This window comes from Polyergus mexicanus, unplaced genomic scaffold, assembly GCF_030449975.1.
Source record: "Polyergus mexicanus isolate NDT 795.1 unplaced genomic scaffold, iyPolMexi1.0 SCAF_1, whole genome shotgun sequence".
NCBI classification, from domain to species: Eukaryota; Metazoa; Arthropoda; class Insecta; order Hymenoptera; family Formicidae; genus Polyergus; species Polyergus mexicanus.
In genome coordinates this window covers 9,724,480-9,741,777 of record NW_027223321.1, presented here as the reverse complement: position 1 = coordinate 9,741,777, position 17,298 = coordinate 9,724,480, and the positions used below count along the sequence as shown (strand labels likewise).

Sequence of the window (17,298 nt, the reverse complement as noted above, 5' to 3'; positions counted from 1 at the left end):
TTTTAGATGCTAGCTCAACCGTAAACGCTCGTACCGCATAATCTTTGTTACACGTTTAATCTCTTGGTTTCAGTACGTGTCTATTTATGCGGCGTATCTCTACGATTCTCTCAAGCTGTACGCGAGAGCCTTGGATCAACTGATACGAGATCTACCGGATCAGTCTGTCGAGGATCTCGCTAAAAATGGCACTCTTATAATTGAGACGATTATCAAAAATCATACATATCAAAGTAAGTACGTATAGTAATAATATCTGATGTAATCTATGTCGATAGAATAATCTCGAGTGGTTCTTACGAACACTCAAGATCATCTAATACTAGATATACAATAAAGATCTCGGAAATGAATCGATATAGTTTTTGAGTTGGATCTCTTTTCTAAATTGACGAAAATTGATGTCTAAACATTGTTTTACGAAAATCATTCTTTTTGCTAGGTGTAAGTGGGGCGACCATCAAGCTGGATAAATTTGGGGACTCGGAGGGAAATTTTTCGGTTCTCGCTCTGAAGAAAATTCCGTTCCGTCGTGACAACTTCTCCTGCGACTATCAAATGTCGCCCGTGGGCCAATTTCTGCAGGGTGAAACTCTAGTGAGTGAGTTGTTTGTAGTATTTCGAGAAACATTTTTCATGACTGGTCGAGAATGGGAAAATAACATGTCTTTCTTGTTCCTGATTTAAATCGTTGTATCACGAAACTAGAATGTGGCACAATGATTCGACAAATGTACGCGATATATGGTAACTGCTTAATACAGATGTACAAACCGTGGGGTGCCATGGAGTGGCCTAGTAAAACTAAGCCGGAAGCAGAACCTGGTTGCGGTTTTCTCAATGAACATTGTCCGAAAGATGACACACATCTCCGCAGTATCATTGTCGCCGTAGCACTGGCCATCATACTATTCTGCGCTGCAGTAATGACTGTGAGTATATACCGAAGATGGAAAATAGAACAGGAAATAGAAGGATTGCTTTGGAAAATTGATCTGAGCGAGATACACGGTTATCCTCATCTCGATAACATGATGTCCTCCCCTAGTAAGGTAAGTAGACAATCGTATTAAGATAAATTTGGCAAAGTGCTTATTCATATATAAATTTTTGATGCACAAATGTACACGGTAAATTAACTTTTCTATTACAGTTAAGTTTAGTTAGTGCAATGTCCTATGAATCGAGATGCGGCGGCCAAGTGTTTGCGCAAACTGGGCATTACCACGGTGTAGTGGTGCGGATAAAGGAGTTGAAATTCTCGAAGAAAAAAGACATTTCACGGGACGTTATGAAGGAGATGCGCGTTCTCCGCGAACTTAGACATGGTAATCTCAACACTTTCTACGGAGCGTGCGTGGAACCGATGAGAATATTGTTATTTACCGACTATTGTGCCAAAGGAAGTCTTTATGTACGTTATAGCGTTATAATCACGGTGATATGCTTTTATTCATAGTACAATATACAACAATATTTATAAATACATTCACTCCTAAAAATTTAAACAGTAAGGTGATGAGATATTTGTGCTTATATAAATGTATATCGTATCCTTTTTCAGGATATCATTGAAAACGAAGATATAAAATTAGATGATATGTTCATTGCATCGTTAGTTCACGATCTCATTAAGGTAGGTTCTCTTTAACACAAGAGAAATCAAACTATGATATCGTAAGATGATTTTAGAAATGTCTTTTATTATTCTATTAAATAGGGTATGCTGTATATTCATGAGTCATCTCTACTAGTCTGTCATGGTAATCTAAAGTCTTCCAATTGTGTCGTGACTTCACGCTGGGTGCTTAAAGTCTGCGATTTTGGTCTTCACGATATGCGTCATTGTGCCGAATCTGATAGCATCGGTGAACATCAGTATTATCGAAGTATGCGGATATTTTTATTTTCACGTCAAATATCGTATATTTCGCGTTATTTTAATCGAGTGTTTCATCTCATTTCAGGCTTGTTTTGGAAAGCACCCGAGCTGCTAAGAAACCCCCATGCTTCGATTAGAGGCACTCAAGAAGGAGATATTTATTCTTTTGCCATTATTCTATATGAAATGCTCGGACGGAAAGGACCGTATGGAAATATAAATCTGGAACCCAAAGGTAATCATAATAATACAAAGAAATAATATATATCTAAAAGGAGAATATTGAGCATTGTTTGATTTAAAAAACCACAGTGAAAAATAAATAAGACTATTTTGATAACTTGACAGAAATCATAGATCGAGTGAAAAAGTTCCCGGAAGATGGTGAACCACCGTTCAGGCCTAACTTAAACATACTCTCCGAATCGAAAGCAAATTGCGCCGATTATGTCGTTGGTACTATTATGGATTGTTGGGCGGAAAGTCCGGAACTTAGACCAGATTTCAAAATGATAAGGACCAGATTAAAAAAGATGAAAGGTGGATGTAGTCGAAATATAATGGATCAAATGATGAATATGATGGAGAAATATGCGAGCAACCTCGAAGATCTAGTCACCGAACGTACGGGACTTCTTTTGGATGAAAAAAAGAAAACCGAGGATTTACTTCACAGAATGCTACCTAAGTAAGTAAACTGGCATGTTCATCATCGAAATCTACATAGCATGAAAATAAAGTTTCCGCGGAGAAAGTATGCGCGCAAATGTGTACATTTACAAAATTTACCAAAATTAACCTTATTTTAGGCCCGTTGCAAATTGTTTAACAAACGGTATTGGAGTAGAACCGGAAGCCTTCGATTTGGTTACGATATATTTCAGCGATATCGTCGGTTTCACAGCGATGTCAGCAGAAAGCACACCATTTCAGGTAATTTATTTTCACACATACTTCAGTCTCATAATTAATAAACCTAAAATCACTTTTACTTATGTAATTTGATTATACCAATAGGTTGTAAATTTCTTGAATGATCTGTATACATTGTTCGACCGTATAATCAGAGGATACGAAGTGTACAAGGTAGAAACGATCGGGGATGCTTACATGGTCGTAAGTAGCATTTTTAGAATTAATAAATTAATTGTGAGAAACAAAATTATTTCTTAGTGCTCGATACTCTTCAATCATTCAGGTTTCCGGTCTTCCAATCAGAAATGGAGATCAGCATGCTGGACAGATAGCATCGATGTCACTGGAATTACTTAATGCTGTCAAACATCACACGATACCTCATCGGCCTCAAGAAACTCTCAAGCTACGTATCGGCATTCATACCGGTAAGAGATATTAAGCATGCAATGTACATACATATATATACATTATGATCGATAATAATATGAAAATAAAATTATAGGTCCTGTGGTAGCAGGCGTTGTCGGTTTGACAATGCCTAGATATTGTTTGTTCGGAGACACTGTCAATACCGCATCTCGTATGGAATCTACCGGAGAACCATTACGAATACATATAAGTAAGCAATGCAAAGAGGCGCTAGATAAGATCGGAGGTTATAAGATCGAAGAGCGCGGCTTCATTGAAATGAAAGGAAAAGGAACGGTGAAGACGTATTGGCTCACGGGGGCTACAGTGACACACAGAAAGAATATAGAGGTTTGTGAATAAAAATTTGCAAAGTATATATGAGATCATATTACAAAAGCATAAAATTGTATAATAAAAATGTGTTGATAAATAAGAGATGAGTTTGATAAATATAGAGATGATTTTTTCTTAGTAGACTCTTACATTTCAATTTTAATTCAATTAATTTTAGTTTTATGTTAAATATATGTAAAATTAACCAATTAAAAATATAATACATATTATTTATTTTGTATTTGAAGACTAATGTGCAAACTTTTTAATGTTAAATAATTGTGTGATTTACATCTGTACATCGAAACCATCATTAAGAAAAAAATACATATCAAACTCATTTTTATTGTTCATTTCCTTTCTCTTGAAAAAATTGAATTTTTATGTCTTCACAGAACTTTAACGAGGACGAAAATCTTCCACTGCTATTCTGCAGACCACGAAAAAGCCCAAAATTAAATCCGGACTCACGATACGCATCACTGTTAGATGGATTAGGTGCTGGAAGTCGCAGGCAATCAAATGTACCGTATCTAATGGCTGATGATTCGTCTTCCCAGTGTGGTGGTGGATCCAGTCCAGTTCCGCGACTATTACATGCTCGCAAACTCGAGAAATCCCCCCTCCCTCTAACTGAAAGTGTCTCGAAGGCCACACTAGACAATATTTCAATTCAGGAAGAAAGTGCGCAGAGACATTTCAATATCAAATCAGTCGACGATCTGTTCATAAACACGGGGCCGAAATTTAGGAAAAATGCACGTGCCCTGTCTACCATCGCATCCTCATCGTCAAGCGACTATCCATCTCAAACTGTCATACGCGAATCTCGTTCGTTGGACCCGATTCCCACTGATATATATAACAAACATTTCGAATCGTCAAACTTTTGGAAGGAAAATGAATGCACGCAGACTGATTCGAAAATAGACATTTCAGAGAAAATGCTGAACAATAATTATCCTAATGGCAATGTGATAATGATGCCTCACACCGATAACTCACCAAATGAAGCAGATCCATTGTTAGGTGACGATAGTGAAGGCAAAAACGAAATACGAGAGAAGCGTTCGCGCTCGCTGGATCAGGTGGTATCTGCATCTAGCATGGAAAGTGTACCTGATAAAAAATCTTCCGCGCGAAAGTTGTTAGAAATTCCACCTGTTTCAACCATCATCCAGATGTTCAATGGTAACGGATTGCGGAACAGCAACCACTCTTTAAGAAGAGGAATAATACCAGGGTACGATAAACAAAACGAACGCGAAAGTGTGGTCTAGTATATACATTCGATAAATATATTTTTTTAAGTACGACAAACTCGATAGCAAAGAATAAAATCATGTGTAAAAATTATGCACTACCAGATGCATAACCATGTGAAACATATTACGTTTACGAGTCAGAAGCATGATTTATTGTTGCCATCTTTTTTTTTCTTTTTTCTAGCTTAGTTATGTGCAATTTATGTATATGAAAGTTACCGACATACGTTGTATATTTTTAATATTTAGATATTTTATAACTTGTGTGCATTAAAATGTGTACATCGAAACGATGCAGAAAACAACTTTTACATGATTTTTACAGGATCTCTCCTGTTCTCTTCTCTTTATTAAGATTTTTAATTTGAATTTTGTAACGAAAACAGTAAACTCTATTTTATAAAAATCATGACCAAAGTACACCACGGACATTTAGATCATCCAACAATTCATCTCGTTTAATAATACGAAAAAGGAATTAGGATGGCATTGCATATAATCGATGTCAGAATGGTTAAAAGAGGTTTTTTGTTTTATAGGTAATTTCTATAGTTTTATGTGAAAAAAAATAAAAAGATAAGAAATTCACACACACACACACATATATAAAAGATAATTATTCAAATTATATAATAATTAAATCTGTAGAAGATTATCTAACAAACGAAAAGTTTCTCAACCATTCCAATGTCGACTGTATATACACGCGCGCATAATCAAATATGGAGTATGGATGTGTAAGTGAGACATGTGTATATAATACATATATTAACATATATGTATATCTATAGTATATATAAGTCTATACTTGTTCAATTAATTGAAGGAAGCAAATTGTCCGTATGGCTGTGAGAAATAAACTAGATTATACCTAAGGTGCTTAGTAATATATCATGTTGTCAAATGTATATAACTAAAAAAATAATATATCAATGTAAAAATAAAATTAAAAGAATTATTACCTTCTATATGAGTTCATTAAAGATTCGACTTCTTAAGTTATTGATAATTTTTCACACATTAATATGCTATTAACTTTCATTTCACAGATAATTACAATATAAAATATCTATCTGTCCAAGTCAGAGATGAAATTTTTATATATTTACATGTTATATATACATAAATTATTGCAATCGCATATTTCTATAATGCAATCATAAAGATGCATTTTACGAATTAATGCAGAGTAAATTAATCTTGACCCCTAAGAAATTTTGACATGAAATCAGTTGGTTTCTTTTCCCATGTTTCCTTCCAATAATACATAACTGATCCCTTAGGTTTCCAAACATTAGCTACTTCTTGCAGTTCCATTTGACCCTGTTCAGATATATAATTTTATATTTAATGTGAACTATAAAATTTAATTATTAATACATAGATATGACAATCTAATATTCAATTAAATTTTTCAGATGTATGGCATCAAGTTACAGAGAGAAAAAGAGAATCTTGATTTCAATATAATATATGTATACATTATAATTATTGCATAGAAATAATTATTGTAATATATAAAATTACACTAATTGCTAACATTTATTTGTAAAGATTCTCATATTTGACATATATTCTTACCCTTATAATAAGCCGGTCTATAATCCTTAAGTCAGTCACATGAGCATGACGTTTGAACTCTTCACGTATCTTTTTCTTACATTCCGCTTCACTCTTAGGAATATCGTAGCTTAGCACTATAAGAAAAAAAAATACCAGCATATAAAAGTGTAAAATTCTAGAATTAAATATCAATAGAAAGTAAAAGGTTTTATAGAGAGTAAAATGTTTTAAAAAATTATAAAAATAATTAACAAAAAGAGATGACAAGTTACATTATAAAATAGTGCATAATTATATGTAATAAAACAAATGCATTTATGGAATATTATAGATGCTATTATCAAGATAAATGAATACAGGTATTATTAAAGATAAATACCTATATATTTATCATATAGGTTAAGTATATGATAAAAGAGCAAAAGCTTACACGACATATAACTATAAAAATTACATACACGAGGTTGGCACCTGACGAATCCATGCTTTATACAACTTAAGCACTTTTTGACGTGCATCTTCTCTGTTAACGGATAAAATTGGTTTCACTTGACGAACAACAGCCGAAGTTTGAGATGCCATTTTTATCAATTTTGATTGACTAACCTGAACCAAGCACCAAGTTATACCAGTACCAGAGTACGATTACGTAGATTGTGATAATAATCATAATCTATACTAGGAAAAAAATTATTAAGAAAATTTATTTCATTTTACATACATATAATATACATAAAGATACTTCAATTATAATTTATTGTTGCTGTCCGTATTATATATTAGAATAACAAAACATCACGCGCAGCTAATATTTGTATCAACGCTAGATAACGTCTCACAATCAGCTGTTGCTTCAAACTGTTTTACCCACATTACCTTGGTTGCAAGTTACAATATATATATTACGCACGCGATATTGTCAATTATTGCAAATTACTCCAATCCGTCAGAAAAACCGGTCGGATTTGTTGTTTATTTTAGAAGAATTATTTATTTAATTGTAAGTATCATATCAATATTGTCAAAAAAGTTGTGTTTTACTCTGTACATAAAATATTTTCTTCACATAAAGCATGAAATTCTTTACATTTTATGCACAGCTGTAAAAGCCTAAAAATAATTCCAGCATATCTTATATATAAATGTTGATAAAAGAATTTTTATTTAATCAATATATAGTAAATTATATCTGTAACATATGTAACTATATCATGTATCTATATGTATATTTTTTTTAACATAGCTATATATTTTTTTATATATATGTGTCATCATATTTAATATATCACTTATGTAGAATACTTATTCTATTTACAGAAAAATGGTTGTACGGCAATATCAAGAGGAACTTAAATATCTGGAAAAAATAGATGAATGTTGTTGGAGAATCAAAAAAGGCTTTCAACCTAATATGAATGTAATGTTTTTTTTTTATTGCATATAATACAAAACATAGCTGCAAGATAAACAGATTGACAGATATAGATACCAATATTTCGTAAAACTTAAGATTTATTATATTTATATGTATTTTATCGTATTATAATTAGAGCAAATTGTAATTCAAAGGTTGAAGGAGTGTTTTACGTAAACAGTACATTGGAACGTTTAATGTTTGATGAGTTGCGCAATGCATGTCGACCAGGTGCAATTGGAGGTTTCCTTCCTGGAATGAAACAGATTGCTAATGTTGCAGCTCTGCCTGGTATTGTATGGAAATCTATTGGATTACCAGATGTACACTCTGGATATGGCTTTGCTATTGGTACAATATACTATTTTACATTTAAACATTTATAATTTGGAGCAATTCTCAATATAGCAATAATAAATAAAATAATCAAATGATAACGTTGAATGGATATTATTGCATTTAGGTAATATGGCAGCATTTGACATGGATGATCCAAAATCAATTGTATCACCTGGTGGTGTTGGTTTTGATATAAATTGTGGTGTTCGTCTATTGCGAACAAATTTATTTGAGAGAGACATCCTACCAGTAAAAGTAAATCTGATATTCTTTATTTACAACGATTTATTTTTACTTTGTGCATTGTAAAGTAGTAGTGTAATGTATCCATGTAATATTGCATGTAAAAATATAAAAAATTTTCTTCTAGGAACAACTTGCGCAAAGCATGTTTGATCACATTCCAGTTGGGGTTGGATCTAAAGGAATTATACCAATGAATGCACGAGATTTAGAGGAGGCATTAGAAATGGGAATGGATTGGTCTTTGAGGGAAGGTGAGAGAAAAAATATTACGATGAAATTGAATAATATTAAACAAATTACTGATATAAAATATCATTAGGTTACATTTGGGCTGAAGATAAGGAACACTGCGAAGAATATGGAAGAATGCTTAATGCTGATCCATCAAAAGTATCAATGAGGGCTAAGAAACGTGGACTTCCTCAAGTATTGTATTTAACAGATACTTAAAAAGTTATATTGTTTTTGAATATGTGTATATATATTACAATTATACCTTATGTCAGTTAGGTACATTAGGAGCTGGAAATCATTATGCAGAGATTCAGGTGGTAGATGAAATATATGATAAGTGGGCTGCATGTAAAATGGGTATCGAAGAAAAAGGCCAAATTTGTGTTATGATTCATTCAGGAAGCAGAGGATTTGGCCATCAAGTTGCTACAGGTTATTTTTTTACTTTTTCTATTAATCTATTTCCAGTTATATAAATTGCACATTTCTCGTTTCATATTATATAAAATACTTGACATTTAGGAACTGTCGCAAAAATTATATTATATTTTATACATAGTGAAATAACATTTCAGATGCACTTGTGCAAATGGAAAAGGCTATGAAGCGAGATAACATAGAAACCAATGATAGGCAGCTTGCATGTGCTCATATTAAATCTCAAGAAGGCCAAGATTACTTAAAGGCAATGGCAGCTGCTGCTAATTTTGCTTGGGTTAACAGGAGTTCTATGACATTTCTTACTCGACAGGTACCAAAAAGATATGTATATGAAAATATTTAATAAAGAATTGCGAAATAATATATAATATGTTGTTTAACAGGCATTTGCAAAACAATTCAATTCATCTCCCGATGATTTAGATATGCATGTTATTTATGATGTTTCTCATAATATTGCCAAAATAGAAGAGCATATGGTTGATGGAAAACAAAAGACACTTTTAGTTCATAGAAAGGTAAGTATTTATATAATTACAAATTACAATGATAACTTAATTTTGGTGATGCAACAATAATGTGAACTGTTTAAATATAACATGATACTAGTTTGTTGTTATGTACTTGATAAATAAATATTCTGCTTAAAGGGATCAACACGAGCGTTTCCACCACATCATCCTTTGATTCCTGTGGATTATCAGTTGACTGGTCAACCAGTTTTAATTGGTGGTACTATGGGGACCTGTAGTTATGTTCTAACTGGTACAGAACAGGGTATGAAAGAAACATTTGGATCAACGTGTCATGGTGCTGTATGTACACACAGATTGTATATCAATTTTTATTGTGTTATTTTTATTAATCTGATTTTAATTTTATAAATATATATAATAAAAAAACAATATATGTGAAAAAATTGTTTTTATACAAAAAATATATGTATTTTTACAGGGTCGTGCTCTTTCAAGAGCAAAATCACGTAGAAATTTAGATTATAAGCAAGTTCTGGAAAAATTGGAAGAGTTAGGCATATCGATTCGAGTTGCTTCACCGAAATTGGTCATGGAAGAAGCGCCGGAATCCTATAAAAATGTAACGGACGTTGTTAATACTTGTCACGCAGCTGGAATCTCCAAGAAATGCATTAAGCTTCGACCAATTGCAGTCATTAAAGGATAATACACACGAGAATTTTGATTATTCTTTGGTCGATGACCAAATACTGCAGATATGTTTGCCAAGTGATATTTATTAAAGTTACGCGCGAATATATTAGGGAATTAATCTCACATTTTTTTGCATGAAAATATTTGTATAATATTACATTTTTTTGTATTAATTGTACAAAATACTATATTGTTACACAGTAAAGTCATATAAACGTTAATATCACATTCTCTTTTTTTATCTGAAATAATATGGCTATACATACACATAATAATGTAGATTTACTGTGTAAAATGTATATCTAATGATCATTAAGATACATCTTACATTTTTATATATGCGTTATGAATGCAAAAAATCATTATGAAATAAACCCAATATCATATTTATATTGTATAAGTCATTGCATTTGTCATATATTTATCATATAATAAATGTACGTATAATAAGGTGGAAATAAAAGTATCATTAAAATTTTTAAAAATATTTCGTTAGCTTTTATTAGATAAAATGTACAATTATACCTATTTTCGCGATAAGAAAGCTATATTAGACTAATTCGTTGACTTTACACAGTAATTAAATTCGCAGTATTACATTTAACAAATCCTCCACGGACTAGAGAGAATAATACAGGAAAGATATATATGAAGAAGAAAGGGGGAATAAGTTTTTTTTTTATTGCAAATAGATAATGGAAGCAAACCATCACCATAAATAGTATGTATGTAAAATGACTCTATATAACAGTGATCTATCGTTTGAACCCTTAAAAAGAGAATATAAAGAGATGAAATGATAGTCATTGGAGGAGTTGTATATAGAAATACAAAACCGACCAATAGGACGAATGGTCTGAGATGCATTCCATGAGGAGAAAGAGGAAATATTATAGAATTTATATTATTTATATAAAATATTAATTACTCTAAGAGACTTTTCTTATGATAAGTGATAGTCAGGAGATGGTTCAGCTACAGATTCAGTAGTGAACAAGGGATTTGGGAACTCTGGTGGGTGTGGCAGTGGTCCAGCAGTCTTTGGCTGACGTCGATACGCCATAAGCCAGCATGACACAGCGATAGCTACGGCAACCAGTGCCAAAAGCGCTGTAATTATCAACGCTATGATAAAGCCGACCATAGAAACACAGATATCTTCTACTCTTTGTGCTGAAGGAGCTGAAAAAGATGGCAAAAAGAAAAGAAAACGATATTACTTCATTCTAATGCTATGCATCTAATCGTTATAAATTCTCTATATATTTTGTACGCATTACCTTCAGCTGGATCTGCTGTATACCTCTCCTCTCTCCTTTCCAGAGTAAATATCAAATTTGATTGTATAGTTATCTCTTCACGAAGTTGACCTTCGAATCCATCGGATATACTTAAAGACGTGTCATTGATTTCGGAATCAACGTCTCTACGGCGACGGCCGAAGGCGTTGTAACCGCGACAGTTCACCTAGATTGGATGGAAAAGAGATAGATTTTTCATTATTTGGATATTGTTTTCCAGCTCGCACATTTGAAATGATGACTTGCAATTGAATTATAAACTCGCGAGCGCGAATACTTACAGGTTGACAACGTCCAAAGCACACGCGTATATTGCACTGGAATCTTATATTGTCGCTACTGGGAAACTTGAATGCGTTAAAACTAGCCATTAATGATTGAGTATCAGGATTTTGCTCCCACTCGCCGAATATCGTAGGATCCGTCGCGCAACCGTTCTCGTCCGTTACGATGTACTCGTTCTCCAAATTATCCTCCATAGTTTTAGCGACACAATTTCGCGCAAATCCACCATAAATAGCTGCAATATTGCCCCATATATATTCATATTTTATCAAATAGCAAGAATAAAAAGTACTGAAGTAATAATAATAATGTGAAAGTCGCGCATATATGGTATATTATTAAATATGAAATTTGATACTCACTTGAAGGTTGAACTTCTACTTGAAGCATTAGATTGTCTCCAATCTCGGCCGAATTAATTTCATTTCCATTCTGCGCGACTATTTTCATTATACATATAGGTGGTGGACCAGTGTTAGCGATTGTTCCAGCAGTCGTCAACATGGATACGTTGAAGCCAAGGGTAACGTTTTGTTCTCCAGTTTGGTATATACACTTGATATGATAGGCCTGTGCTTTGTAAGTCATCAGCTTGGGATGTTTCTGTATGACGAGTACGAAGCTAGCTTGTCCCTAGAAGATAAATATAAATATAATTATGGAAAACATCTTTCAATGCAGCAAACAATTATTATATAATACTGGTCAACTAACATTCACGTGTATAAGTCCGCAATTGCCAAACGCAACTTTGAACGTTTCCGTTTTATGTTCAGTCTCGGCTGGTATCGAGACAACTCGTCTGCACTGTTCGTCTTTGCTGCGTCCTTTAACATACAATACCCCATCGAAATCTTGATCTTGCAGATGTATTACGACTTGTACTCCATCCGACAGGCAGCTTACATCCATTTCCGGCCTAGGAAAATCTGTTCGGCCGTCCTTTCTATCGTCTGAAAAGGAGACGTACATTAAAATGATTTTCCAGATAAACATTATCACATTGACTAATTCGTCATTATTTATGGCAAAAATGGTATGCTCGAGAAAAAAATATCAAAAAGTTTATACATATATCAAATTTTGTAAATATTTTTGTAGATTAATGACCAAAATCACTTTCCCCCCCCCCATAAATTCTTTACTTACAGCATTGTGTATATGGATTGCCTAAATAACCATTGATGCAGACGCAGATAGCTTGATGTCTAGTGGCGTTGCAAAGTGCGTGTACGCCGCATTGTTGTTTCTTGCAGGGATCTTGACAGGTTCGAGTAGTTTTATCGCAATATCTGTCATCGGCGCAATCATCGTTACGAGTGCACTCTATTATTTCAACTGAAATTTATCGCAATACATATTAATTATAGACGATATGGAGAACATTTCTCAATCAATATTTGTTTCAAAAAAACATAAACAACTAATTCTTACTCTGTTTGCAGTATCCATTGGCATCTATTCTATATCCGTACCGCGTCGGACACACGCAACGACCGTTTTCGTCTATGCTGAAACCCTTTTCCAGATCGCATACACAATAGCCTTCTTCGTTTATCACCATGTTGGACTGTTTGCAAGGTATGCACTCGTCGTTCTCATCTTTACCGAAACCAAACGGGCAGACGCAATTGCCGTACTCATCGCGAATCTGACCTCTCGGACATACGTTCGCTAAAAAGAATGATTCGGGATTTATATCATGTTTTGAATATTATAATTTATAATTTAATATGTGTATGTTTTTAGTAATTTTTGATAATTACACAACGGATCACAGCGAACAACTGCATTTCCGCGATATCCTGGGAGACATTCGCATATCATGGTCCTAACTGGGCTGGTGTCCAGGACTTTGCATTCGGCGTTAATGCCGCAGGGTTTAATTTCAGTACATGGATTGATGCATTGTCCGTTGAAGCACGCCGTCTGAGACGGGCATTCGTTATCCGCTTTGCATTTTTCTTTGACTGGCAAAAGGAGCGAGAAATTAAAATCAGAATATCAATCTTCTATCTATAAAAAAATAAAAATTTCTTTTCTTTACCTCTAGCACATCCTGATTTAACATCGCCGACGTAGCCGGGCGGACATGCGCATTCCACAACGTGATTGTAAACGTTACAATCCATGTTGCCGGTGCATGGATTTTGCGTGCAAGGATTTTCGCAACGGTTATTGATGCAGGCTCTGTTCGTCGGACAGTCCGAATTGCTTTTGCATCCTAGCAGCACGCAGGAAACCCTCGGATTGCCGCCGAAACCAGGTGGACACTCGCAAATGGCCTTATGATTTATACCATGACATATTGCGTTCTTACCGCAGGAGGATGGCGAACACGTCGGCACGCAATTGCGTTGGACACAGGCGTGCGAACCGCTACAATCGCCATCTGTTCTACATCCTGCAACTGAATTTCAGAAGCATATTGTACAATAAACATCGACACATAGATTCTTCTCGAATATTATTGACGTGAAGAAAAAATTTATGGTTATTCCTTAAAAATATATGGGAATATTCTACCTTTCGTGCAGACAATATCCGGATTTCCATCATATCCCAGCGTGCACGAACATATCGGTTTGTGATTGATGACATTGCAAACAGCGTTGGGTCCGCACGCGCAAGGATCCCGGCATACCGCGTTGACGCAGGATCGTTCCGTTGAACAGTCATCATCCTTGGTACACTCGATCTTAAGGATTGGCTTGGTAGCCTGGCAGGTACCGCTGCCGCTGCTGACATATCCGTTGGGGCACACGCATATCATAGTGCGTATCGGGTACGTCGGCAGGACCTGACATTCGGATGGCTCCGAGCACGGCTGTATGACCGAGCACGGATCTTGACACTTGTCGCTGAGACAGGCAAGCCTGTCTGGACAGTCGCTGTCTTCCCTACACTCGGGTCTAATTTCTGGTTGGCAATTGATGTACGGGTTACCAGTGAAACGGGGCGGACAACGACATATCGGCAAATGATTGAAAACCCTGCATTCCGCGCGAGACGAGCACGGATTGTCGTGCACGCAGGAATCAATGCACTGCATATTGATGCAGGAGTGATCGCCTGGACAGTCGCCGTTACTGTAGCAGCCGATGACGCGGCAGCGATCCAACGGATTGCCGTGGTAGCCCTTGCGGCAGCGGCAATCGGCTACATGGTTGTTCGGGAAACATTCACTGTTGATGTCCGTGCATGGATGATCCGCGATCAAGCACGGATTTACGCAGTTGTTGTTCACGCAGGCTTTGTCGAGTGTGCACTGGCTGTCATGCCGACACTCGACCGATTGACACGCAATCTCGGGATTACCCTGGTAGCCTTGCTCGCACGAGCAGATTGGTTTATGATTTCTCGCGTGACAGACGGCGTTGATGCCACAGTTGCAAGGATCGCGACATTGCCTATTGACGCAAGCTTCACGGTCGCTGCAATCGTCGTTCGTCGTACACGTTCCGATGACCGTCAATTGTACTGCGGGGAATTAAAATAATTTATATATTATGAATTTTTATAAAAATTATATAGGCTTATGTTTTTAATTTTTCAACTGATCAATTCGCGAATAGTCTATCGTTCTTCAGAAACTTTGCTTACTTGGTCTGCATACACCGTCGACGTCCGTGATCCATCCTTCTGGACACGTGCAAATCATAGTCCTTACAGGCACAGTATTGAGAACGTCGCAACGAGCGTTCTCCAAGCATGGTTTGATGACCGGGCAAGGATCGATGCATTTTTCCCGAATGCATACCAATTTATCCGGACATTCAATGTCGATTCTGCACTCCGGCTCTTCGATCTCGTCCACGGGACGTCGTTCGCAATAGGAGAATGGATTTCCCAGCGGAATGTTTTCGGGGCAGCGACAAGACGCCACGTGATCCTGGACGTAACAGACGGCGTTTCGCGCGCAGGGTGAATTCTCGGCACAAGGATTCACGCAGCGACCATCGTTACAAGCCAAATTGTGGGGGCAATCGTGATTCGTGTTACACTCGACTCTCTCGCAATGAATCTGAGGATTACCGTAGTAGCCGGGACCGCAACGACAGGCCGACCGATGACTTTTACCGTAGCATTCTGCATTGATGGCGCATTTGTTGTCTAAGATGCAAGGATTCACGCATTGACCGTTATAACAGGTAGCTGCGTAATCGCACTCGCTGTCAGATTCGCAATCGACTGAAACAGATAATTACAATTGATGGTATGTGTTAAATTAAAATTAAGAAATCATTATTAATCGTATTAAATAAGAAATGTGTGACAAAAAAAAAATTATTACATAACTTTCTCACTCTACACAAAGAAAAAGATAGCATTAATTGCACTTACGTTTGAAGCATCCTAACTGAGGATTTCCAGAGTAACCTGGAGGACATACGCAAGATGGATAATGATTCACGACGTTACATTTGGCATTGAGACCACAATTGCAAGGATTAATGCACGCGCCGTTAACACACGCATAGTTTCCTGCGCATTCGCTATTTGATACGCAGTCAACCACGATCTCCGCTGCAACAGGAATGTCATATTATATAGTGTTGTTAAATACACATAATCTTCAAGATGTAAAATCTTTATTCGTAATTCATCTTACGTGGTATGCATTTGATCGTGGAATCGCCGATATAACCGATCGGGCATTTGCAGATTGGATTGTGATCGTCAACATGGCACAGGGAGTTTCTGCCGCAAGGATCGCCAGCAATGCACGGATTTACGCAGAGCGAATTTATGCATTGCTTATCGCGCGCGCATTCGCTATTTGTGTAACATTCCGGTCGAAGTTCTGGAAGCGACGGAGCGATAGGAACTGCAACAGAAATTTTATGTCAATCTCGGTGATGGTACGTCGCGAGAGATGATTAGAGATAATTATGATAATTGCAAGAAAGACTTTAACTTGTTCGATTTTATATTTCGCATTTACCTCTTGCGCATTCTATGTAAGCGTTGCCCCTAAAGTCCTGAGAACAGAAGCAGATACCGGTATGAGATGTGGATTTACATTGCGCATTGAGACCACACTGGGTTGTCAGACAGGCATCTACGCATCTTCCGTCCAGGCATTTCTCCTGGTTGGCGCAATCTTGATCCAGATGACATTGCACATCGCCTAATACTACATAAACGTAAAAGATTAAAAGATATCTTTGACAATAATATTTCATCTATGACTTTTTTAATACAAAGTCGATACGTACCAATTGGCTTGCACTGGCCGTTAATATCGGTGATCGTATTCGATGGACACAAGCAAATCATCGTACGAAGCGGAATCGTGTTCAGAACTTTGCATTCCTGTTCATTGGTACACATACTGGCGGACATACACGGATCTTGACACCTGGTGTTAATGCAAGCGAGATTCAATGCGCATTCGCTGTCCTGTATGCATTCCGGCTCAACAGAAGGTTCACCTAAGAGGAAATTAATATATCATACAGGATATTTTAGAAAATTATTATAGCTTTCATATATT

At 35.9% G+C, this 17,298-nt stretch overlaps 4 protein-coding genes across 10 annotated transcripts in view; 2 read left to right on the top strand and 2 right to left on the bottom strand.

Moving 5' to 3' along the window:
* The window catches only part of LOC138934207 (receptor-type guanylate cyclase Gyc76C), a 65,235-nt gene extending 59,482 nt beyond the window's left edge, over positions 1–5,753 (top strand). For both annotated transcript variants that reach the window (XM_070297704.1, XM_070297696.1), the window contains 13 exons: positions 74–233; positions 443–597; positions 765–1,052; positions 1,154–1,414; positions 1,565–1,636; positions 1,721–1,889; positions 1,968–2,117; positions 2,231–2,570; positions 2,692–2,815; positions 2,900–2,998; positions 3,081–3,225; positions 3,303–3,559; positions 3,940–5,753. In XM_070297704.1, coding sequence (XP_070153805.1) covers positions 74–233; positions 443–597; positions 765–1,052; positions 1,154–1,414; positions 1,565–1,636; positions 1,721–1,889; positions 1,968–2,117; positions 2,231–2,570; positions 2,692–2,815; positions 2,900–2,998; positions 3,081–3,225; positions 3,303–3,559; positions 3,940–4,824 — 3,105 coding nt within the window. In that variant the 3' untranslated portion in view covers positions 4,825–5,753. The remainder of the gene's footprint in view (positions 1–73; positions 234–442; positions 598–764; positions 1,053–1,153; positions 1,415–1,564; positions 1,637–1,720; positions 1,890–1,967; positions 2,118–2,230; positions 2,571–2,691; positions 2,816–2,899; positions 2,999–3,080; positions 3,226–3,302; positions 3,560–3,939) is intronic.
* Positions 5,754–5,898: 145 nt separating this feature from the next.
* Nd-b14 (NADH dehydrogenase (ubiquinone) B14 subunit) lies at positions 5,899–6,978 on the bottom strand. Its single transcript, XM_070297718.1, has 3 exons — positions 6,831–6,978; positions 6,391–6,506; positions 5,899–6,132 (listed from the first exon to the last, which is right to left on the bottom strand). The coding sequence occupies exons 1-3, from the start codon at positions 6,952–6,954 to the stop codon at positions 6,004–6,006; spliced, it is 369 nt and encodes a 122-aa protein (XP_070153819.1). The 5' UTR covers positions 6,955–6,978; the 3' UTR covers positions 5,899–6,003.
* A 294-nt stretch (positions 6,979–7,272) lies between these two features.
* Rtcb (RtcB RNA ligase) lies at positions 7,273–10,578 on the top strand. The gene is made up of 11 exons (XM_070297686.1): positions 7,273–7,372; positions 7,690–7,789; positions 7,942–8,137; positions 8,250–8,380; positions 8,496–8,622; positions 8,691–8,797; positions 8,878–9,037; positions 9,181–9,356; positions 9,430–9,564; positions 9,697–9,861; positions 10,001–10,578. The coding sequence occupies exons 2-11, from the start codon at positions 7,694–7,696 to the stop codon at positions 10,226–10,228; spliced, it is 1,521 nt and encodes a 506-aa protein (XP_070153787.1). The 5' UTR covers positions 7,273–7,372; positions 7,690–7,693; the 3' UTR covers positions 10,229–10,578.
* Positions 10,579–10,718: 140 nt separating this feature from the next.
* Positions 10,719–17,298, bottom strand: part of Dpy (fibrillin-like protein dumpy) — a 99,898-nt gene continuing 93,318 nt past the window's right edge. For all 6 annotated transcript variants that reach the window (XM_070297632.1, XM_070297674.1, XM_070297638.1 and 3 more), the window contains 15 exons: positions 17,021–17,236; positions 16,747–16,938; positions 16,414–16,629; positions 16,146–16,328; positions 15,405–15,992; positions 14,328–15,281; positions 13,849–14,211; positions 13,568–13,771; positions 13,236–13,475; positions 12,951–13,139; positions 12,516–12,754; positions 12,164–12,434; positions 11,798–12,036; positions 11,496–11,682; positions 10,719–11,397 (listed from right to left, as the gene is read on the bottom strand). In XM_070297632.1, coding sequence (XP_070153733.1) covers positions 11,159–11,397; positions 11,496–11,682; positions 11,798–12,036; positions 12,164–12,434; positions 12,516–12,754; positions 12,951–13,139; positions 13,236–13,475; positions 13,568–13,771; positions 13,849–14,211; positions 14,328–15,281; positions 15,405–15,992; positions 16,146–16,328; positions 16,414–16,629; positions 16,747–16,938; positions 17,021–17,236 — 4,520 coding nt within the window. In that variant the 3' untranslated portion in view covers positions 10,719–11,158. The remainder of the gene's footprint in view (positions 11,398–11,495; positions 11,683–11,797; positions 12,037–12,163; positions 12,435–12,515; positions 12,755–12,950; positions 13,140–13,235; positions 13,476–13,567; positions 13,772–13,848; positions 14,212–14,327; positions 15,282–15,404; positions 15,993–16,145; positions 16,329–16,413; positions 16,630–16,746; positions 16,939–17,020; positions 17,237–17,298) is intronic.

What these genes read in the sequence shown, in the direction of transcription:
- Nd-b14 (XM_070297718.1), bottom strand. Translation starts at nt 6,954, where the DNA reads ATGGCATCTCAAACTTCGGCTGTTGTTCGTCAAGTGAAACCAATTTTA. An exon ending in TCGTCAGGTGCCAACCTCGT is followed by an intron (nt 6,507 to 6,830) that starts GTATGTAATTTT and finishes TTTTTCTTATAG; the next exon opens with TGCTAAGCTACGATATTCCT. An exon ending in TAGACCGGCTTATTATAAGG is followed by an intron (nt 6,133 to 6,390) that starts GTAAGAATATAT and finishes ATATCTGAACAG; the next exon opens with GGTCAAATGGAACTGCAAGA.
- Rtcb (XM_070297686.1), top strand. Translation starts at nt 7,694, where the DNA reads ATGGTTGTACGGCAATATCAAGAGGAACTTAAATATCTGGAAAAAATA. An exon ending in TGGATATGGCTTTGCTATTG is followed by an intron (nt 8,138 to 8,249) that starts GTACAATATACT and finishes TATTGCATTTAG; the next exon opens with GTAATATGGCAGCATTTGAC. An exon ending in TGGCCATCAAGTTGCTACAG is followed by an intron (nt 9,038 to 9,180) that starts GTTATTTTTTTA and finishes ATAACATTTCAG; the next exon opens with ATGCACTTGTGCAAATGGAA.